General features: G+C 42.1%; 1 protein-coding gene across 1 annotated transcript; it reads right to left on the bottom strand.

Annotated features, from left to right (window-relative positions):
• Positions 1-916: 916 nt before the first annotated feature.
• On the bottom strand, positions 917-19,150 carry LOC149278783 (ATP-dependent RNA helicase dhx29-like). Its single transcript, XM_089501716.1, has 27 exons — positions 18,985-19,150; positions 18,782-18,849; positions 17,854-17,967; positions 17,283-17,412; positions 16,687-16,823; positions 16,092-16,214; positions 15,303-15,429; positions 14,150-14,311; positions 13,291-13,456; positions 13,051-13,174; positions 11,538-12,140; positions 10,781-10,924; positions 10,427-10,603; positions 9,783-9,923; positions 8,951-9,095; positions 8,655-8,775; positions 8,167-8,251; positions 7,024-7,112; positions 6,325-6,453; positions 5,929-6,004; positions 5,372-5,596; positions 3,960-4,096; positions 3,192-3,282; positions 2,523-2,831; positions 2,150-2,281; positions 1,304-1,400; positions 917-966 (listed from the first exon to the last, which is right to left on the bottom strand). Exons 1-27 carry the CDS (start codon positions 19,148-19,150, stop codon positions 917-919), a joined length of 4,068 nt encoding a protein of 1,355 aa, XP_089357842.1.
• Positions 19,151-19,931: the final 781 nt, after the last annotated feature.

The raw sequence follows: 19,931 nt of genomic DNA, 5'->3' as shown, positions 1-19,931 counted from the left end.
AATAAATCTCCCCAGACCGAGTTATTAATTTACATTCCTGTAGTTATTGAGAGAGTCAGTGATTGATCACATAGTACATAGCACCCTCTACTGGACAACGCTGAAATAGCACGGTGAGGTCAAAGCACAGTATTTGGCAGAAAGAAATGTTAATAAAAGATTCCTTATCTATGGTTTCACAGCCTATGGCCTGGTGGCAAATGGCAATTATGGTGCCTCTTAGTAGCAAAATTCATCCTTCAAAAAATTATACATAAACTATGTAATGTGGGGGATTACTGTAACCTGGATATGCAGCAACACAAATTAACATTACAGCTCCGTTTGCCAGGGATTGGTTACCAACTGCTTTCATGGTAAGTGTTCAAATGCTCCCAGTGAAATACCTGGGTTGTCTTCTCTCCGAAAATATATGCTTTTTTGGGGTATTTAACAACCCACCAGCTCAAAACAGCCCCAAATGAAACATAGTCGTCACAAAAGAAATTTGTTGTCCCCCCCGAAACTTCCAATTTTTTTTTTAAAAAACAAACAAAAAAAGGTATGCATATTGTTTTTTTTCAAATTCAGAACATTTTCAACCAGGGTCAAAGATGTCTTTGGCTGTGAAATTCAGCCAGTAGCCGTTAGAGATCATAATGCTTCATAAAATACTCACATATGCGTTCACATAACGCATATATTTTTAGACAATAACAACGAGGCAAACTGGGATGGCACTGTGTATTTATTGAATATTCAACAATACTTTTTATAGTTTCAGATAAAAAAAGTTAACAATCTCGTTAATGCTGCAACAGCGACAAGGTGAAACCCCACCAAGCGTGCGCAGAGCAGAGCCGGACCCCCACGGTTTCTAAATGCTTCACACCAGCGTCCTAATAGAACAATCCTTTGGATTGGAGCCCTATGTTCCTTACGGTTCGTTTTTTATTAGTTCTTTAATGATGTTTAAAATCTCATCATCTGTGAAAAAATAAAAAAATACCAATTACAATACAAATTATACTGGGAAATAAAGCAATGGAGATCAAAACCGACATGCCGGGGGGGGGGGGGCTGCTCATTTCCACTAGTTTGGTGTATTTATTGGGGTGGGTTGGTTAGCGGGTTGTATAATATTTATGTATCAGGGCCAGTGATATATTCTGGCCCATTTTCTTGGCTAATCAGGCCCCCCAGCATCACACTGCTCAATGGGCCGGTTACAGCGGAGATATTTGTTTTCTCTTTTTTTAAGTTTTCAAACAAATCTCATAATTTACACAATAAAATCTGAATTTCTGCTGCAAAAAAAACTTACCTTCAAGGGACATTTTGGGATTTTGAAGCTTCTTCTTTAAAACGGAATCAATTAAGACTCGTAACTCTTTAAAAATCACTGCGATCTTTACAGGAGCCTGAAAACACAGCAAGTGCGTATTGTAAATGTTCCACATTATTCACGTTTCCTAACAAATCAATAGTGAAAGGGGGCTGGTGGCATCCCTCATAAAACCCGACTATTGCTCTTTATCTTTCAATGTTCTAATTTGAAACTAGTCAATTATCCACCAAAGGCCCAGTAAAGACATTTCATGGAGAGTTTTTCTTCCATTGCCCATGGATTCTCAGTGAAGACTGTACTGGAATCTTACAATCAGCCCAAGCAGACCCGGACTCTGCCTACAGACCACACGAGGCTCTTCACAGTTCTGCAGTTGTTTACTAAAGTTATTAGCACAGATATCTGGGGGGGAGGAATATATTCATACGTTACTAATGGCTTTTCCCCAGACAGGTATAAAGAGAAAGAAACACTCAAGCATGGCAAGGAGAAACCAAAACATGTGTCTCAATTGATTCTACTTAACATGCACAGGTCAACTGCTAATGTCAACTAAAACGGATTGATTAAGACAGTATCTATGTGGATAACAAGGATAACCCCCGCCCTCAAGGGCCACAAAACAGGCCAAATTTTGTGGCTATTACAGCTTAGACACAGGCATCTCACTAAACAACTTGCTTTTAGCCGAGAATACACATAATCCCTGGCCTGATTCCAGATCTCAAGCATTGGAATTGATAACCCTGTGCTAAGCGATAGACAAGTTGGTAAAGTTTCACCGGTCTCTCGTATTGTTTGATGACCACCATCACGCCTTACCTGGAAATGGACCCAGTCATCCACGGTTAACAGTCTCTCCCGATGCTGGACCTGTATGTCTCCCCCAAACAGAAGAATCGGAAAGGGAGAAACCAATGTAGTTTCCTTCAGGAAAATCTTAGAATACTTAACCTGTGGAATAAAAAAAAAAAGGTTTGCATACAAAATAAGTTTTTCCAAATGGAAAATGCATTTTAAATGAAAAGAGCAAAGCTCTGACCGACTAATGGACAACACAGTTGAATACCCGCTAAGCGTCGGAGACCATAAAAGGGGAAGCCCCTGTTATGGTCTCAGACGCTTAGCGGGTATTCAACTGTGTTGTCCATTAGTCGGTCAGAGCTTTGCTCTGAAGCAGAACACTCGTTTGTACCTTCTCTTGGTAAAGAAGCCAGCCATATGTTTGCAGGTCTCGGTTCACGGAAGATGGATGGACTTGTGCTTTTCCTTGTGCCGTCTCCACCATACACGCAAACCTCTCAGTGATATCCACGGACTTCGTGAACAGGATCTTTCCTATATTGTCATAGAGCCCGGCCGTCAGAACAGCCTTAAGGAGGGAGGTTTCCTGGGCAGATAACGTCTTCTTGGCCCCGAGACAGTAATGCTCCTTTGGGGCTACAGATTTGGGGAGTTCAAACCCTGCTGCTCGTACCAGACGTATCAATTCTTGCTTTACATCCTTAAAAAAACAAAAACACCTGTCCTGAATAAACACTAACAATATTAAAATAATACAATAACGCCAAAAACACAATAATACAATGATAATACAATGCTAAATTATTTAGCCTCATCTTAATTGGAGTCAGATATGCAAATTATGATCGTCTCTCCATGAAGCAAACATGGGCCAACAATGTATTTTGGATTGCAAACATTGTATCTTAGCGGCTTTATCAGGTCGTATTATTGCTGGTATTGATGGGCTTTGCAATTAATGAAAATAACTCAGTAAGTATCATGTAAGTAGCAGAACTGTACATTTCAGTTGATTTCTGGGTTAGATCTAGTTGCCCGTAACTAGATCCTGATAGATTACCTCTATCGTTAATAATGCTTTTCTGTTGAGAAAGTTCTTCCTACAGTAACTTATTTCTGAGTTGTACCCTTCTGTCCGCATCGTCTTCCACCTGGTGAGAAAAGGCAATTATTTAGCGCAGCCGCCACATATCCTGATCCACGAGGCTCCCCAAAAGTGCATTTCTGTAGGATATTCTCGCAGTTTTAAAGGAGCGCTTCAGCTTCCCATCCGAGTATAATGCACAAAAGTAACAGGGATGCCACATGGACTCCACTGTGAATGGGATTAAAGTCAGCGTTAATCTCTGCCTTTCCAATTAGTTGGTTGGGGAGAAGCAGAGAAAGTGCTACAGTATAAAGCGATTTTCATTGAGAAGCATGTCATGATCCACTTCGGCTGATCACGCGGTGTGACCAAGAAAGCAGATCTCCCTGATCTCAGTACGATTCCTGCTTCAGAAGAAGCGGGTAGGAGGAAAATGAGACAAAGGTTTAATTTTATAACTTCAATGAAAAACTCAACACTCGCCAAACTTCATAAAGTAAAATGCATTAAAGTCTGGCGTAGAGTTGTCAGAAAGACCAATAGATTTATTCCCAGAACTAAAAAAAGAGACCTTCCTCCCCTAACTTCTGTTGTCCCCACTTTGCTGGAAGCTGGAATGTCCTCACAGCTTCAGACGGAGGAGCCAGGACGGGGGATGAGTAATTATGAAGGATGTCAGAAAATATCTGAAGCATATATATTGGATACGTTAAGTACTGTTCTTTGACAAGGTTTTCTTACCCTACATAAGCGCTGAAGATGGTCAGATGATCTGAGTTTGCAATGGCCATGGAGGATTTAGCCAAATCCGCCTCATCCTTTCTACCAATTGGCGTAATGAACGGTGATTTTTCAGTCATCGTGGCAGCCAGAATTGCCTATTCGTAGAAATGTAATGATCCGTGTCACATATTAGAATGATTTGTTACTGCTAATAGAAACTTCATTAAAACATCAGAATAGTTATGACTCCGCATGAATGATTGGAGTATTTAAAAACAATCATTCTGAAAATAAAACAATTCGTAATGCCTAAATAGATTTTAAATCTGAAATATAAAAAGTTTCCCTTCTCTAGTCTTGCACATACTTGTCACACACCCTCCCCAATATCAGTGTTTAGATTTTGGTGAATATGTAGAAGGCATGTTTGTTGTATGACAGGGGTGTCCAAGTTTTTTCTGCAGTGGGCCACTTCATCAGAATTGTATACGTGCGAGGGCCGCACTCATTTTTCACTGTGAGAAAATATGGCCTTTAATAAAATACGCAGATTAAAATAAAGTAAATGACACAAAACCTTTACTTTTCCTCTCACTGATTTCTGGGTCTAGAAAGTGTTATGACTACAAATGCAGGATAATTAAAAATGAAATAGTTCTTTTTATTCTAGGGATGCACCAAAATGAAACTTCTGGACCAAAACATTCACTTAGCCAAAACCGAAAATGACCCCGCACCTTTAAAAATAATAATAAAAACTGAAATTTTTTATAAAAGTAGGTAACACACCACAATTGGACAAAAACAATTAGCAATATGACTTGGCATGCCTATCATACCCAGGCAGGCAACCAGTAAATGCTGGTACCTAGGCATGATAGGACTGTGCTTGCTGTGATTGCTGTTAGCAATCATACTCCTATCATGCCAAGTCAGCCAGTACATGCTGGTACAGGGTGGCTGTAAGTGATGTGCAGACCCCATACTGCTGGCAGCTTCAATACACAAGGGGAGCAGCTAGCTAGGCATGTACTGGCTGATTTGGCATGATAGGAGTGTGATTGCTAACAGCAATCACAGTCCCATCATGCCTAGGTTCCAGCACTTCCATGATCCATGATATCACACACACACACACTCATTCATTCATATACTCATTCATTCCCAGATTCATTCCCTCAATCACGCATACTCATTCAAACACCCTCCCCACCCCCTTACCTGCACTGCAGCTCATCAGCGTTTTCTGGTACTGCACAGAGGAAGCAGGACTGGAGCAAAGTCATGTGATGTCACGTGAACTCTGCTGGGTTCCGCTTCCTCTTTGCAGTACAAAAGACCCTCCCACTGGTAAGTAGCAGGGCTCTTGTTGCAGCAGGGCTTGACATACTGTTGTATGATGTTCTGGACAGACAAGATTTCACACTTACTACTGGTTCAAGGCAGCCAAAAATAGCACCAAATATTAGCATTTTGCCAATCTTCACATTGACCGGCAAGGCAGCGAGATGTTGGCCAAGAGGCGTCAGTTTGGGTTGAGTTGGCTCACAAGCGCCGATCTTCCTCAGTACGTTCATAGCATTACTGATAACTTGGAGCTGGGGGGGGTCCAATGCCTTAGCCAAGAAGTCCTCGGGGGATCCAAGGTCACATTTCTAGAAAGAGAATTAGCAGAAATTTATCATTATCATTTCTGTATAAAAAACTTTCACAGTCTGATACATTTGTTGTGTCCTCAAAGTATCAAAATATATAAAAAACAGGAAAAAAACACATACCAGTTGGATAAATGTGTGAAAAAATATCTACATTTATAGTTTTGTATTATTGTATATTGTAGTATTGTTTATAGGTGTTTTAACTAAACCATGCTGTGCAGCGATAGCTTTTATATGTTATAGCAGAGTCGTGTGCTCTCTTTTTTGATTATTTAGGGGTGGAAGGTGTCATTTGCACTACACAGTATCGAGTGGATAGAATACATCACCATGATATGAAGACACAGTTCTTCCAGTGGAACTCTCAGGATTTCAGGGACAGAGTAATCCAAAAAACACTCAAATCTGTAAAGAAAATCCAAAACATAGATATTTCAGATCAGTAAAACTGTTGGATTGAGAACTTTCACTGCATGCTTCTGTCTGTGATTAACTCGACATAAAGACTTGAAGAGCAGGAGCTTGTGGACCGTAGAGCGCGAGGACCGTAGAACGTGATATTTATTATCCACGTCCCGCCTTAATATTACATGCTTTAGTAAATCCTTCTGGACGTCCTACTTTCATATTAAACCTCTGAGCGCTCTTCTGACTTCTTCTACGCGACACACCGCTCAAATGACGTCCCCTTAACCACAGCGAAGCATTAGAGACCCAGGCACTACCTTTCCCTTGTGTAGAGTCGGAAGCAGAACCCATCTCTGACTCGGCCCGCTCTTCCTTGGCGCTGCAGGGCACTTGCTTTGCTTATAAATGTCTCGACCAAGGAGCTCATCTGACTGCTCTCATGATACCTACACGAGATGAGACGCGGAGTCACGAAATGCTACAAAACAGTAGTAACATGGGGGCGATTGGAGCATTAACGTGATCACTTTTATCACAGGGTTATCCTGCAAGGCATCTGAAGGGCCATTATAAACCTTACAGCGGGAACACTGATAGTGTGCGTGGAACTCGCATTGAAATTAACAGGGACTCAACTTGTGACAACCCGATAACCAGGGAGCTAGGAGATGAGGGAATACAGAGACAGACCGAGCATACTATAAATATTACTCCACATGAACCGGTATATCCAGGGTCCTCCCAGATGGTTTTGTACATATCATGTATTCAGTTAATATAATTCCTCATCCTAATAAATGTCGGGCGGCAGGAGAGGAGTTTTTTTGCCTTCTAGCTCAAGAAAAGATGGATTGAGAAAGACTGAGATAATGTATAATGTATAAAAGGTCTTCCATTTGAATGGGGCAAACACATGTATAAGTAGTTTAGCCACGTACCGGTAACCTGGATTAATGTAATAACTTGTTTGATGACCCTTATATTCAACATGTTATTAAAGGATGGTCCATAGTCACCTGTTTTCCTTTGTTCTTCCGGCGTCGATGACAAACACCACGTCTGGGATGGTAATACCAGTTTCAGCAATATTTGTTGCCAATACAATCTAAAAATGCAGAGAAGTGATTTATGGAACAAACACAAGTTTCACCAGCAAATCAAACACGTTCTACGTCAAAGAATTCACTCTTATGGTATGCGATATTTGGCCAAACCATTTACTCAGCTAAATATAGATCACCGACTATATTATATACCGGAATAGATTTCTGTACTAGCATCTATTGGCTTTAGAACTACATCTTATTTTACATTCAGCTGAACACAACTTCTCTACTAGTTGTTCTGTTTCAATTTGACAATCCCTTTTCATCTTCAAATATTATTAACCCCTTCAGGACCGGGACGTACCTGGTACTTCCTGGTCACGTGACATCGGCAGACCGGGACGTTCCAGGTACGTCACTGATGGTGCGCGATCCAGCGTCGCTCTGAACGCTGGGATCGGAAGGGGATGGCTGCTACTGACTGCTGGGTGACCCCATCGACCGTGGCAGCCAATCCCCCTCAGTTCCGTGCACGCGATCGCTTCTGAAGCAAGTCACGGGTACAGAACTAGGAAATTTAAAAGGGTACGCGTACCCAAATGCCGGTCTTGAAGGGGTTAATATATATTGGCACAATACTGGTTTAAATCAAACCTTTGCTATATCTGCTAATATGAAAATCAAGGTGTTATTCCCAATGAAAGTGATCGGGTATGAACAAAACAAAACAAAAAAAAGTGTCTGGGTATTAAATGCTGTTTAGCATACAGAACAATTAATTATGTTACTATCAATGAAGTTTTGTTAAGCCTCGACACCGCACACCTCAAGGCAAAGAGCCGGCTTAACTATGCTTCGGTATCTTTAAAATATCAGCCAAATTATACTAAATTAGGGAAATATTGAGAGTTGGCACCTCTACTAGTCCGCTGTGAAAGGTAAAGATACATTATGCAAGTAAATAGTCAATAAATTAGAGTATTGGAAAAAAAAAATCATACAATAAATTACACTGAGAAGTCTGGTATATGGATCTAAAATGATTATACAATGCTTTAGGGTGTGATTAAAGACAGGCGTGGTGGTCTATCGTCATTACAGTCTCCTGGCTACCTTCCGGGTTCCCGCTGGAGGTAATATGAAAGCTTCCGCCTGATCCTGGCTGGAAAGGATTGAGTGAAGCGCTATTAGCTTATACCTAAAAGGAGGACAAAAAGAAATATCCAGGTGTGAATTAAGCAGAATTAGCAGCTTGTCCTTAAAATGTGGGCAAATATGAGCACCCCGTTATCACAACGCTACACGGGGAAATCCAGCACGCAATATTTATGAATTTCTTGCCCAGGTCGGTGTTTTCTTCCAGTTATATAAGTAAAGGAATGGCACTATTGCTATCAAATTAAAGAGAATTAATTGGACTTAATATGACCGAGAAGCCGACAAATCATACAAACACGTGTGTCATGTGGATTCCCAACATGTGATGTACTGCATTCCACCATCTACACTGACTCTTTCTTGCCAGCTGTACAGAACGGAGCAGTTTGGGGTTAAAATGTAATCTCATTGAGCCCCAGAATGTGGATTTTCAGAGTAATTACCTCCTTCTGTCATTGAACCTTTTATCACCAGACAACAGGTCGTACAGCTGCTGTATGTCGGCCAGGCCAGGCAAGAAGATCAGAACAGCTCCTTCGATGTTTCTGTATTGGGGGCCTTTATCTGAATTACAGAGAGTAAAACGATGGCTTCCGGATCACTAAGGAACGTCTTCTGGACCACAGACAGCAACTTGTTTTTCATCCCAAGCTGCGGTCTGGTGGCTTTTTCTTTTACAAAACAAAATAAGCACAATTTATGCAATCGTGAACCTGTCTTTACAGAACACCCAACGTACCCAAGAAAACCAGAAGTTCTAGGATCAGGTCCAGGTTAATTTTGTTTGGGTTCATGTAGAGAACGGCATGACGCGTCCGAGAGCTGAACCTCTGGTAATACGGGCTCAGATCCGACCCGGCAGCCGACTGACCCGGGAGGAACTCCTGGAAAATAATTCAAATTTAAACAAAAACCTGATTAAAAGTTTATTTAACAGAAATATACCTGCCGTATCCGAGCGAAAGCATAGACTAAGATGGCGATAAAGTGTTAGCTGCCACAACATTACGTATTGGGGTGCGCTGCTCTGAAATGACACGGGGTCTGCTTAGGATAAACCTCAAACCAGGCCCTCCGAACCGCTTACCCTTTTCCAGCAGAATTTGGGAGTTAAAAATACCATTGATTTTCCAACAAAACTGGAGGGGAGCCAAACTAAAGACAGATTGTGGGAATACCGACACATTCCGCAGGAGTATTAAGAAACCGATCATTTATGGGCTTCATAGCTCTACAAAGACACAGTCATGTGAACAAAGGTCCACTTAATGTCCAAAAATGACCCTACATACTGCAAGAAGGGCCGAGTTGCCCCCCATAAAGCATAGATGACTTATAGAAATCCCACATGATGTATCCTGCAGTCCCATCTCTGACGTTCTTGCTGTACCAGATCTTCATTACCTAACATACAGTGTATGAGCTCATTGGAACAGTTCTGCATTAAGTGAATACACCCCAATAAACCTTAAGGCTCCACGGTTCACCGATAAGAACAGTCGTTCTGTTACTTCTACCGCCTAACGCAGAGATTATGCAGAGAATACAAAGAGTATGCGCAGAAGGCGCACCTGGTATTTTTTCGTAGCCCCCCCTTTGCTGGTAATGCTGAGTGTGATCTCTTCATCGTCCTCCAGGAATTTCTGACAGTATTCAGAGTCTTGTTCCAGAATGAAACCGGTTTCCTCAACTATTTCTTCTAAGTGGAAAACCTGTGAATGTATACAGAAATCTCTTAATAAAGCGCAATAGAACACTTAGAAAACATACAGTTCGGTAATTATGTAAAAGTGGGAAATCGGGTACTTTGTACAACGCCTGATGTTACTCCAGAACTTCCACACAATCAAAAAACACAGAAATGCTTCTATTTGTCATGAAAAAAACCATAAAATAATCCAAACAAAAAAAAACAAACTATTTAACTTTTTTGCTTGAAAACAAAATAGCATAAAATGCATTATTCTGTTATATTTGGTGCTGTATGAATGTTTAAGGCTTTTCGGATTTTACACACTGTTCGTAACACAATATAATTCTACAATATGAAACACGGCCCTTCTCCCTGTCTACATCGCTTCGCAGCGGCTTTCGCTTCTTCTTCGCAGTAACTCTAATTAATCAAAAACTGCTTGCTTTAGGAATTACTTAAAAACTCATTGACAGGAATATAAATTAGCGTCCGTGATCCCCCCAACAGCCCTGCGATACACACCTCGACGGGATAAGTCCTTCCGGAAATTCTTATAACGGGACAGTGAGTGAAATATTTGGAGAATTTCTCGGAGTCCACCGTCGCGCTCATCAGCACCAGGTACAGATCGGAGCGCTTCCGCAGGATCTCGCGCAGGATGATGAGAAGGAAATCCGATTGGACTGTTCTTTCGTGGACCTGTATTAAAACAAACCGAACCGATCACCAGTAATAAACTCGTGGCTTGCCCTTATTGGCTGCTCTTACATACGCTTGGGTTAATTCAAATTAGACTGGGCAGTGTCTTTGGGTACTTTAACCCCTTAAGAGCCAGTAAGGTTGAGCAAACCGTTCTAGACCCCCCTGCCGACTCACCTCATCCACAATGACGTGCGTTATGTTTCTCAAAAGGCTGTCCTCCTGCAGCTTCCGCAGTAGGATCCCCGTGGTGCAGTACAAGAGCCGGGTGAACTCTCCCGTTCTCGATTCCATCCGGATCTGATAGCCACACAGAGAGTTCTGGAAACAAGCCAGGTTACAGAAAACATTATTAAGCGTATGAATTTATCTGTATGCAGACAATGCTCTCAAAAGCTATCCTGGACAGGGGGCACCGTGCTAGACTTGTAGTATATTCCCCAGTCCTGTGTTTGGTTTCAGGCCATTCCGTTACAAGGAGCAGAGCGGTAAATAAAGAAGAATCCCAAACACACAGAAGCCGCATAGACAATCAGACATCATACAAGTTCAGGTGATATATTCCATTACATTGGGAGGCTTTATAACGTTACATGAGAGGGTAAGCAAGATAAGGAAAGGGGTAGATGTATGATATTACGCATGGGGAGTGTGTTATAAGGAGGATGACAGGTTAGGAGAGCGGATGGATAAGGGGAGAATGGCGTTATATTCTAGGTCATTAGATCTCTCTCCAGCCTCTTACAAAGAACCCTTTCACTGTTGCACACACCATGATGTTAAAAGGGTTAATGAATGTTATAATGTATGGTTCGAGTCTCATTGCAGCTTAACATGAAGGAACAAATCCAGATACTTGGCACATTGAGTCTGAGCCGAGAAGCCACTGATCAGGTAACGGTTAAAATAGCGACTGGCTTCTAGGTGTCCTCACCCTTCCTCCTGGGCCAGAATCGCAGCCGAGCTCCTCGCAGACCCGGGTGGCGAGACTCATGGCCGAGATCCTCCGTGGCTGGGTGCAAACAATGTTACATTTCCCAGAGCTCCACTGGTTCAGAAGCAAATCCTCCAGCAGGAATTGGGGGACCTGGGTACTTTTCCCACTGCCCGTTTCGCCGGCCACCACAATCACCCGGTGCCTGTTTAACGTTTCCAGGATCAGGTCACGGTGCGCAAACACGGGAAGCTGCTGCCTTTCGCTCAGGAGTCTCTGATACTTCCCTGATTCCCGAGACTTAAGGAACAGGCTTCTGACGGGCGCCAGATTCTCGGCCCCCAAACAATCTGCGGCCGTCTGGTTTACATCGTCCTCGGAGGCCAGGTTTTCCCAGGAGTCCTCTGGATCCTCGAACGCTTTGGTTTCCCTGCGGGGCTTTTGCTGCTGCTGCTGCAGTTTTAGCTTATTCAGCAGTTTGCAAATAAACTGGTCCCTGGGTTTGTTGCTCTCCATTTTGTTTTGCTCAACTTTGCTTTTTTCTTCATCGCTCCACTCCAACCAAACTTCTCTGTATGTGGGGGGCAGCAGCATGTGAACGGACTACGATAAAGCACAGAACGTGTTACTACACAACATTCGGACCACTCAACGGCCTTAGAAACGAAAGATAAACGTGATCAAACCAAGCAACGCAGAGTCATAAACGATACAATAACGTCTTCTCAATAGTTGTAGTCCCGACAGTTCCACCTGGTCTTGGATGTATGTTTACTTTAAACACCTCTGACATCTTTCTGTATGAGTTTGAAGCTATTTTTGGTGCTAGAGCCCATGATTAAGCCTTCTCCGAGCATCATACGCGCTGCAATACATACGACAGCCGAGTGACCCACGTTGCAAATGCATGAAGAGACCCTGCAGAAGCCCCCCATTCGCCCCTCCAATCCCAACTCATTGACTCTGCTGCATAGGAAACTGGAGTGTCCCTTAACCCATTAATGACAATGCATTGTGAGCTGGTAAATGGATGAGCTTTGTTGTGAAGGGTTAATGATCCCCCCCCCCAGCAGTATATTTAATTTAATGCTCCCTGTATCGAGACTGAATATTTTACAAAAGTAAAAATTACATTTAGCAATAAAATGGCCCTGAATATAGCAGCCATTAAACTATCTACATGTATATTACTACACAATTTGGTGCAGTTTACCGGAGGGTTTGCCCTGATACGTGTCCGTGTCGGCCCTTCACAATGAGCAGCGAAGTGAGGGAGTCGAAGCCACAACACTCCTGCAAACTCGCCCTTTAGTCAATAAACCCCAATGATGTTCTACAAAGCCCAGTAAAAAATCTATATGATAACCACATCAACAGAGCAAATGATATTAGACTTTGCAATAACTGAGAAATTCACCAAAGGTTATACATATCCCCCCGGAATAATTTGATGTGATTGACAAAGGCTGCTTGGTAAATAACATAAATAGCGATCTATGTAATATAATCTAACCTGTCCTTTGGTGAGTTGGTACAGCGCTTGAGTGGCAGCCAAATGTTGTGCCTGCATACTATCCTCTGTCACGATGGTGGGACACACGGACATGACATCATCACTTGATTTCATAATCTTAACCCTAAAACGATCAAGGAAAAAAAAAAATAATTAGATGCAATCTAATTCCCAATAATTCACTTAATAATATGTCAGATGTATTTCCTATTTAAAGCTTTTATCCTTAGGAAGTTGTACCTGCTCCTCCAGTACTTGCCCACAGACACTTTCTCGAAGGACGGGTTTGGGCTCTTGGGGTAGTGCTTACGGCACCAATCAATCAGAAACTGTTTTGGGGATTTCCCCGTCCAGCTGCGAGACGTGTAGTCAAAGTTCCGGATATCAAGAGGTGGCTTCTTTTTAGCTGAAGCATAAAAAAATATTATAGATATAAAATATTAATTTAGGTATAATGAAAATTTGGGGAAAATGTGGTAGAAAAGTGGACTTCCATATTGCTCTAAATGCCATGTAAGAGTCTAACAACTCTAACAATTAGAGGCTTAAAATGTGATCATCTTTTTACGCTAATATAGGTACTTTAAGTATTAAGATTCTCTCTTTTCTACTTTCTCTTTCTATAGTTTTACTCTTAATAACACCCCGAAGAGCCTGTGGCACTCATGATCTGTAATGTCCTTCTTCATCTATCAGTCTATGACACGTAACGAGGGAGACGTGACTTCAAATGCTCTTTGTACCCGAAGATCCCACGTACCCCATGTGTTCAGAAGTTACATTCGCTCAATTAGCAACGGATCTCAGAAGGATGAAGGGCTACGTTGACCCCGAGGTTTGAACAGGTTCTGCAGTCAGGGTATTTACCAACTACACACTATCTCAGTGCTATGACTAAAAGGGGCAAGATGGAAGGGTAATTCAAACATAAAAGGAAAAAAATAATGGTAACAATCAAACTAATAATGACCCATTAACTGGCCCTGGAATTCCAGAAGCAAAGACCTGATGTGAGCCGCTTGGTGTTATTATGAGGTTTTGTATGAATGAGACACAAAGTGATCACTTCTCCGTCTCCTCTGATATCCGTCCTCAGTACCTTTAGCTTCCGGAGCTGAAGCATCCCCAGAGGTCTCAAAAAGGTTGAAGTTTAAATGCTCATCGTCGGTACGAGGCGCAGGAGCCTTTTTACTTTCAGATGTCACTTCTGTCACTTTCACTGCAGGATTAAACATTGGGTGCTCCTCCAAACTCTTCATTTCTGCGCAAGAAAATGATTGCACAATGAGAAATAATTTAGGAAACAAAGGGAAGCATATACTTAGAAACGGTCCAGAAACATAGTCGTTCTCTTAAAAGATTAAGCGAATTGTTCTTTAGTGCGGGGCTGGTCTCCAACACTATGAGAAGGCTGTGTCCATATTGCGCTGTTGGATCCTGTTTTATGGACAAAGACAGATACTATGGAGACCAACGCCGTAAGGAAGCCCCATGGTAAAAAAACAAACAAACAAACAAACAAAACATTTTCACCTAAAGCACGAAACACAATGCTGTATACAGTAAAGTATTATCGGTGTCATTGAATTCGGCTCCAATGAGCCTCCTTTCTCTGCAGACCCGAGGCTGCCATTGCTGTCCTGTGATATTCAGGATGACTCTCCCTGCGCTGATTCATTATGGCAACACCAATCAAATCCTGCTTGTACAATGAAACCTTTACCCATGAAACCCTTACCCCCATAGACTTTCACTAGTCAGTGTGTTGATTAAGACCGGGCCATTCTATTGCTTATCACAAGGCAGTATGGGAAGGGTCAGGGTGTTTGTTTACTAGATTCAGCCAAGATAACAGAGCTGGAACATACAAATGGCTAATATGCAACCGTCTGAAAACATTATATTATGCACACAAAAAAACCTTTGAAAACGTTTTTTTAATATGATACTGGTAATAAAAAAGGTTGGAGTTTCCCTTTAAGAACAAGAAGAAGGTCCACAGGAAAAGGGGCTTTACTCACTTCATCTCTTATACAAAGAGAAGAATTATGCTAATCTTAATATAAGGTTTGCTAATCATTTTAATTGGGGGAAAACTTTACTAATAATATGTTTTATTTTGTCATTATCAGCAGTAACAGGCGTCTATGGGTAAAAATGGTCTTAATTAAGGACTGGAAGATGTTGAGGTTTGTTTTCGGTCTACTATTTTTGGTTTAAGATTGTACTTCCAACCACCAGTGGGTCCCCACCTTGTTGATAACTCCTTATCTTCTCCTGAGCCTCTCTCTGTCCCAGCTTGTTCTTCTCCTGTTTGGTGGTGGCCGCCACGGCTCTGACATCAAGCAACTTGGCCGTCAGTTCCAGGTACCTCTCATTCTACTCAAAAAGTATTTTATCACACAGGGACCAGCTTATTTTATTCATCAACGAGAAGCAGCAAAGCATTTGAGATAAAGACTGACCAACATTCCTCTGGGCAAACAAAAGCGCATCAGATCTCTTCCCGAATAAAGGGGAAACTTCTAAAGCTCTTAGCAAAACTAAACTTATTTATCAAAACTATCTGTAGCTCGGGCCTTTGCTTTTCAGTGTAATTGTTTTGGAGATATTTATGATAGCAAGATGATGTTTTAATTAACTATGAATTAATTCATAATTATAATTAACTATTTATAGTATTCAAATGACATAAGTGAAGTTCTTATTGGTGTCACGTTCTTATTCGAGATACACCTTTCTAGTCTAAAAAAAAATGTGATGTCTGAACACCGAAGATTAATTTCAAAATACTAACAAAGATATCAGTGCAGAGGTTATTAACAATACCAGCAGAGCGGCATATTACTCTCTGAACATATTATTTATTCCATTCTAAAAACATAATAGCTTTTAACCCAAGCCTTGTATATCTACCACCTCCATCACCTTCAGGCAACCATACCGCTGGTTCGAAAGCCAGGGTGCCAGAGGCTGTCTGGGTGACTCGCTGCCTCTGTTCACCGGCATCAAACTCCTGTCTTATAATTTGAGTTACTCACAGGATCAAATTTGTCTGCTTCAGCATCTTCCTCGGTCGCACCTTCCTCCTCTTCATCATCGCTCCCTTGCTCTGCGTAGCGCAGAATCCACTCTTTCATGCTCAGCTCTGTCTTATTATTGTTCTTGCAAGGCAAAAAAAAACAAACCGTACCCTTAAATGTAAGTTAAATGACAATAAGCATTACCAGATCAGGACCCCTTTAGATGCATACATAGGAGGTGCATAGAGACAAAAAGGGTCACTCTAAGGGGTATAAGAGGCACGATGCTAACCTAACGCCGTATTACCCACCGTATCTCATTCATGGAGGCATGGCCACTAAATGCCAAGGTTCTTATCTCCTGTCACATTCTACTCTGTGAGTTGGAGAAAAATTCAATAACCTGCTCACAAAAAATCTATCTTGCACACAGGAGTAAAAAAAACTTTAAATGTGAGTTGGAACTTGAGTCCCCCCTTTCCATAGTAAAGATCATTAAAATACTGATCTCATTCTAGGTTCTAACTTGTAATAAAGTTTGTCCAGCACTAACTTAGTAAACATCGTATTAGTGGGACTCTATAAATTAATAATCATGATATGATGAAGTCACCTTTACTGTAGGTTCTTCATCAGGTTTGCCATTGTTGGATATTTTGGATTCCGGCCTCTGAGGTGGAGGCTGATACTTTGCTCGGGTTCTCTTCTCTTCCTCCTCAAACTGCTGGCTGAACCCTTCTGGTAAAGCATCTGTTGGGAAAAGGTCTGGTTACCTGCCAGAAGAGTTGACATCCATAAAGCAGCACATTTTAGGAACACCAGCGAAAGCCCAGAATATAATGCAAAATAAGAGCTATGTAGAAAGAGTTAAATAAGTAATCACTAAAAAAAAAATATGGATACATGAAAGGTGGAATTCATAAACCCTGTCTTATAAACATACCCTTGTGAAGAAATATGTTGGACGGATGTCTCTAAGAGAACATGACTTTTGCCAATATACAAAAATGGAATTTGCAGAATGAGAAATACACTGCATGGCAACCTAAACCCGGCAGCCCTTTCAGCAGCACGCTAGCCATACTGGTCACAGCGCTCATGGCAGTTACCGGCCGTGCAACCTCAAATAACTCATTTGTCATTGAAAAGGCTAATTTATTTAAAATTAAAATCTATGATATATGAGCGATTAAGTGGCTGCGTCGTTACCATCGGGCAGGTTCAGGCAGAGCCAATCGAGCGCCGAATGCAGATCCCCTCCATACAGGACCGTGTTTGCCATCGCTTCTTCTATGTGCTCGGACTTAAAACTCAACTCCTGCAAAGCCACGTACAGATCCTAGACGGGATCACAACACAGAGACGGAACAAGCAGTCACTTAATACGATCTTCATGGAGAAATAACGCAGCAACATCAAAGGATGAAGTAAAATCCCACAGTAAATTCTGTGTAACCCGACGCCCGATCTTCATGTTTGATCGTGGTGTTTGGTGGCACGGCTGCCACGATCTACTGGATTTCCCGCACGCTGCCGCTGCTGCTTCTGCTTGTGTGTCTCTCTGTCTCATGTGTTAGGAAGCATTTGCAGTATAAAGCTAAATTAATTGATCAAAATAAACATATTTTACATTTTCAAATTCTGTTCTTCATATATAGAGCTCTCTCTTTATAAAGTAAATCATTATATACACTTAAAGGACATAAAAAAGCAAAAGATACATAAAAACTGCTTTTTATTCAGCTGTGATGACTAAAAAAGTGATATTCTAACACCAAACCTGTAACTTCTTGGAAGTCAGTCTCCCAGACACTGTTCCTTGGTCACAGTTTAGCCTCTTGTGCTCGTTAATGAGAGAAATGATTCTTTTCTCCAGTTTGTTCTCAATAACCACCTGTAAAGAGAATATGGAAGTGGATAAATACAAGGAGCCCACGGCATGGGTTACTGCAACGTATTATTCTCCGCGGGCAATATAGTCTTTATTGGGTATGGAGCCATGTAAGATATTGCTTTAATTCCTCCCGTAGCTGTGGGAATGGACACATTGGAATGAGATATTAGAACGCTGCTTTCACCGCATCCGATCACAATGGGCTATAAATCGAGGTCATGTCTGTTAACATTTCATCTAAATCAGGGGTTCTCAAACTGCGGCCCTCCAGCTGCTGCAGGACTACATCTCCCATACTCCTCAGCCAGCCCCTTAGCTGAAGGAGCATTATGGGAGATGTAGTCCTGCAGCAGCTGGAGGGCCGCAGTTTGAGAACCCCTGATCTAAATTCTCAGTCTCTAGGACAGATCGCGAAGCCCTCCTGTGTCCTTCAGTCTTAGTAAACTCTCTAGACTAAGAGTCAAGCTTCTGTCTTCTCTCTATATAAAATATGAAACCCATAAGAAGGATAGAAGTAAGAAGGGCATCCAGGAAAACAGCAAACCCCATTTCACCGACCAGTATGTATAGAAGTGGCTTCCAACTCTGGATCTCAAAAGTCCTCAATGACTCCGGTTTTCAGTAACTAGAGAGGTTTAATCAGTATCTCTATAAAAATGACATATTCTAATTCAAAAGAAACTGCACCGTTTGTCTGGGTTTCCTACAAACCCGAGTTGTTTAATTACCAGGAACCTAACCGAGGCATATGTAATAAATCCAGCAGCATGTAATCACTCCAACACTGCGATCAACGACACAGGGCAGCACAAACCTTCAACACGGACTTGTCATGATTTATCGAAGAGTCGGCTGAAGTACCAAAAGTATACGTTTTAGGCCCTAAAAAACAAATGACAAAAAGTGTCACAAAATAAAGAAAAACACAGAGAGATCGTCATCCACCGCGAGCTCAGGATTGATGGGACAACAAACCCCAGACGGACTGCGCAGAGCAGTGTTATTTACGATGAGTACCTTGCTTGCTCCGGGGTTCCCTGCCAGCCGCAGCCACGTTTGCAGGTTTTGCACCCTGCTTCTTTGCCGTGTCTTCCCCCGCAGCCTTGGACTTGTTGGCCGAAGCGATCACACCCTGGACAGCCGCAGCGTTGCTGGGACGATTTTTCTTATTTTTTCCACCCATGTTTGTAGATCCTTAGCTTGCACTATTTATGCCTGTACTGCCTGAAATTAAATACACGCGTTACTGAATAAACAGAGGACCCGAGGGCAGGCGAGGACCCGAGGGGCAGGCGAGGACCCCAGGGGCAGGCGAGGACCCGAGGGGCAGGCGAGGACCCTTTGGACCATCTAGTCTGCCCATTTTTCCTGCTGCCAAGACCTTAATCAGATCTTGGTCTGCCCCATGTATGTTTAAATGTCCTCACTGTATTAGCCTACCACTTCTCCTGAAAGACTGTTTCACGTACCCACCACGCTCTAAGTAAAGTAAAACTCCCTTATATTCCATCTAAGCCTCTGACCCTCTAGTTTTAGATTATGACCTCTCGTTCTAACATCTCTCCTCCTTCGAAATAAACGTCCCTCCTGTACTTTGTTAAATCCCTTTATGTATTTAAATGTTACCATCACATCTACCCCTCTCTTCACTCCTCCAAGCCGTACATATCGAGATCCCTTAGTCTTTCCTGATATTTAGTACATCATAACCCCAAAATAACGTACAGGATGAAAAATAACCATTTGCTAGGCGTGTGGAGATAAATGCAATGGACGTAGGGAGTCCAAAACTTTACGTAGCACAAACGTCCGTGTCTCTCTGAAAACTATTTGCTTCCAGAACGAGCTCTCTAAACTATTATCCATCCTACGATTCCACTCATTCCGTCATCATCCACGTTAGCCGCAGCGAAACACACAAGCATGTCACACCGCTGGGTCTCTGGGCATCGCACAACGCATTC

The sequence above is a fragment of the Sceloporus occidentalis genome, unplaced genomic scaffold, assembly GCF_023333645.1.
Source record: "Sceloporus occidentalis isolate IW3139 unplaced genomic scaffold, rSceOcc1.0.p SCAF_180, whole genome shotgun sequence".
NCBI classification, from domain to species: Eukaryota; Metazoa; Chordata; class Lepidosauria; order Squamata; family Phrynosomatidae; genus Sceloporus; species Sceloporus occidentalis.
The sequence above is the reverse complement of the archived record's forward strand: the minus strand, read 5'-3'. Positions and strand labels throughout refer to the sequence as shown.

What these genes read in the sequence shown, in the direction of transcription:
- LOC149278783 (XM_089501716.1), bottom strand. Translation starts at nt 19,150, where the DNA reads ATGGGTGGAAAAAATAAGAAAAATCGTCCCAGCAACGCTGCGGCTGTC. An exon ending in GATAAGGAGTTATCAACAAG is followed by an intron (nt 14,312 to 15,302) that starts GTGGGGACCCAC and finishes TTTCTTGCGCAG; the next exon opens with AAATGAAGAGTTTGGAGGAG. An exon ending in TTGGCTGCCTTGAACCAGTA is followed by an intron (nt 4,097 to 5,371) that starts GTAAGTGTGAAA and finishes TTCTACGAATAG; the next exon opens with GCAATTCTGGCTGCCACGAT.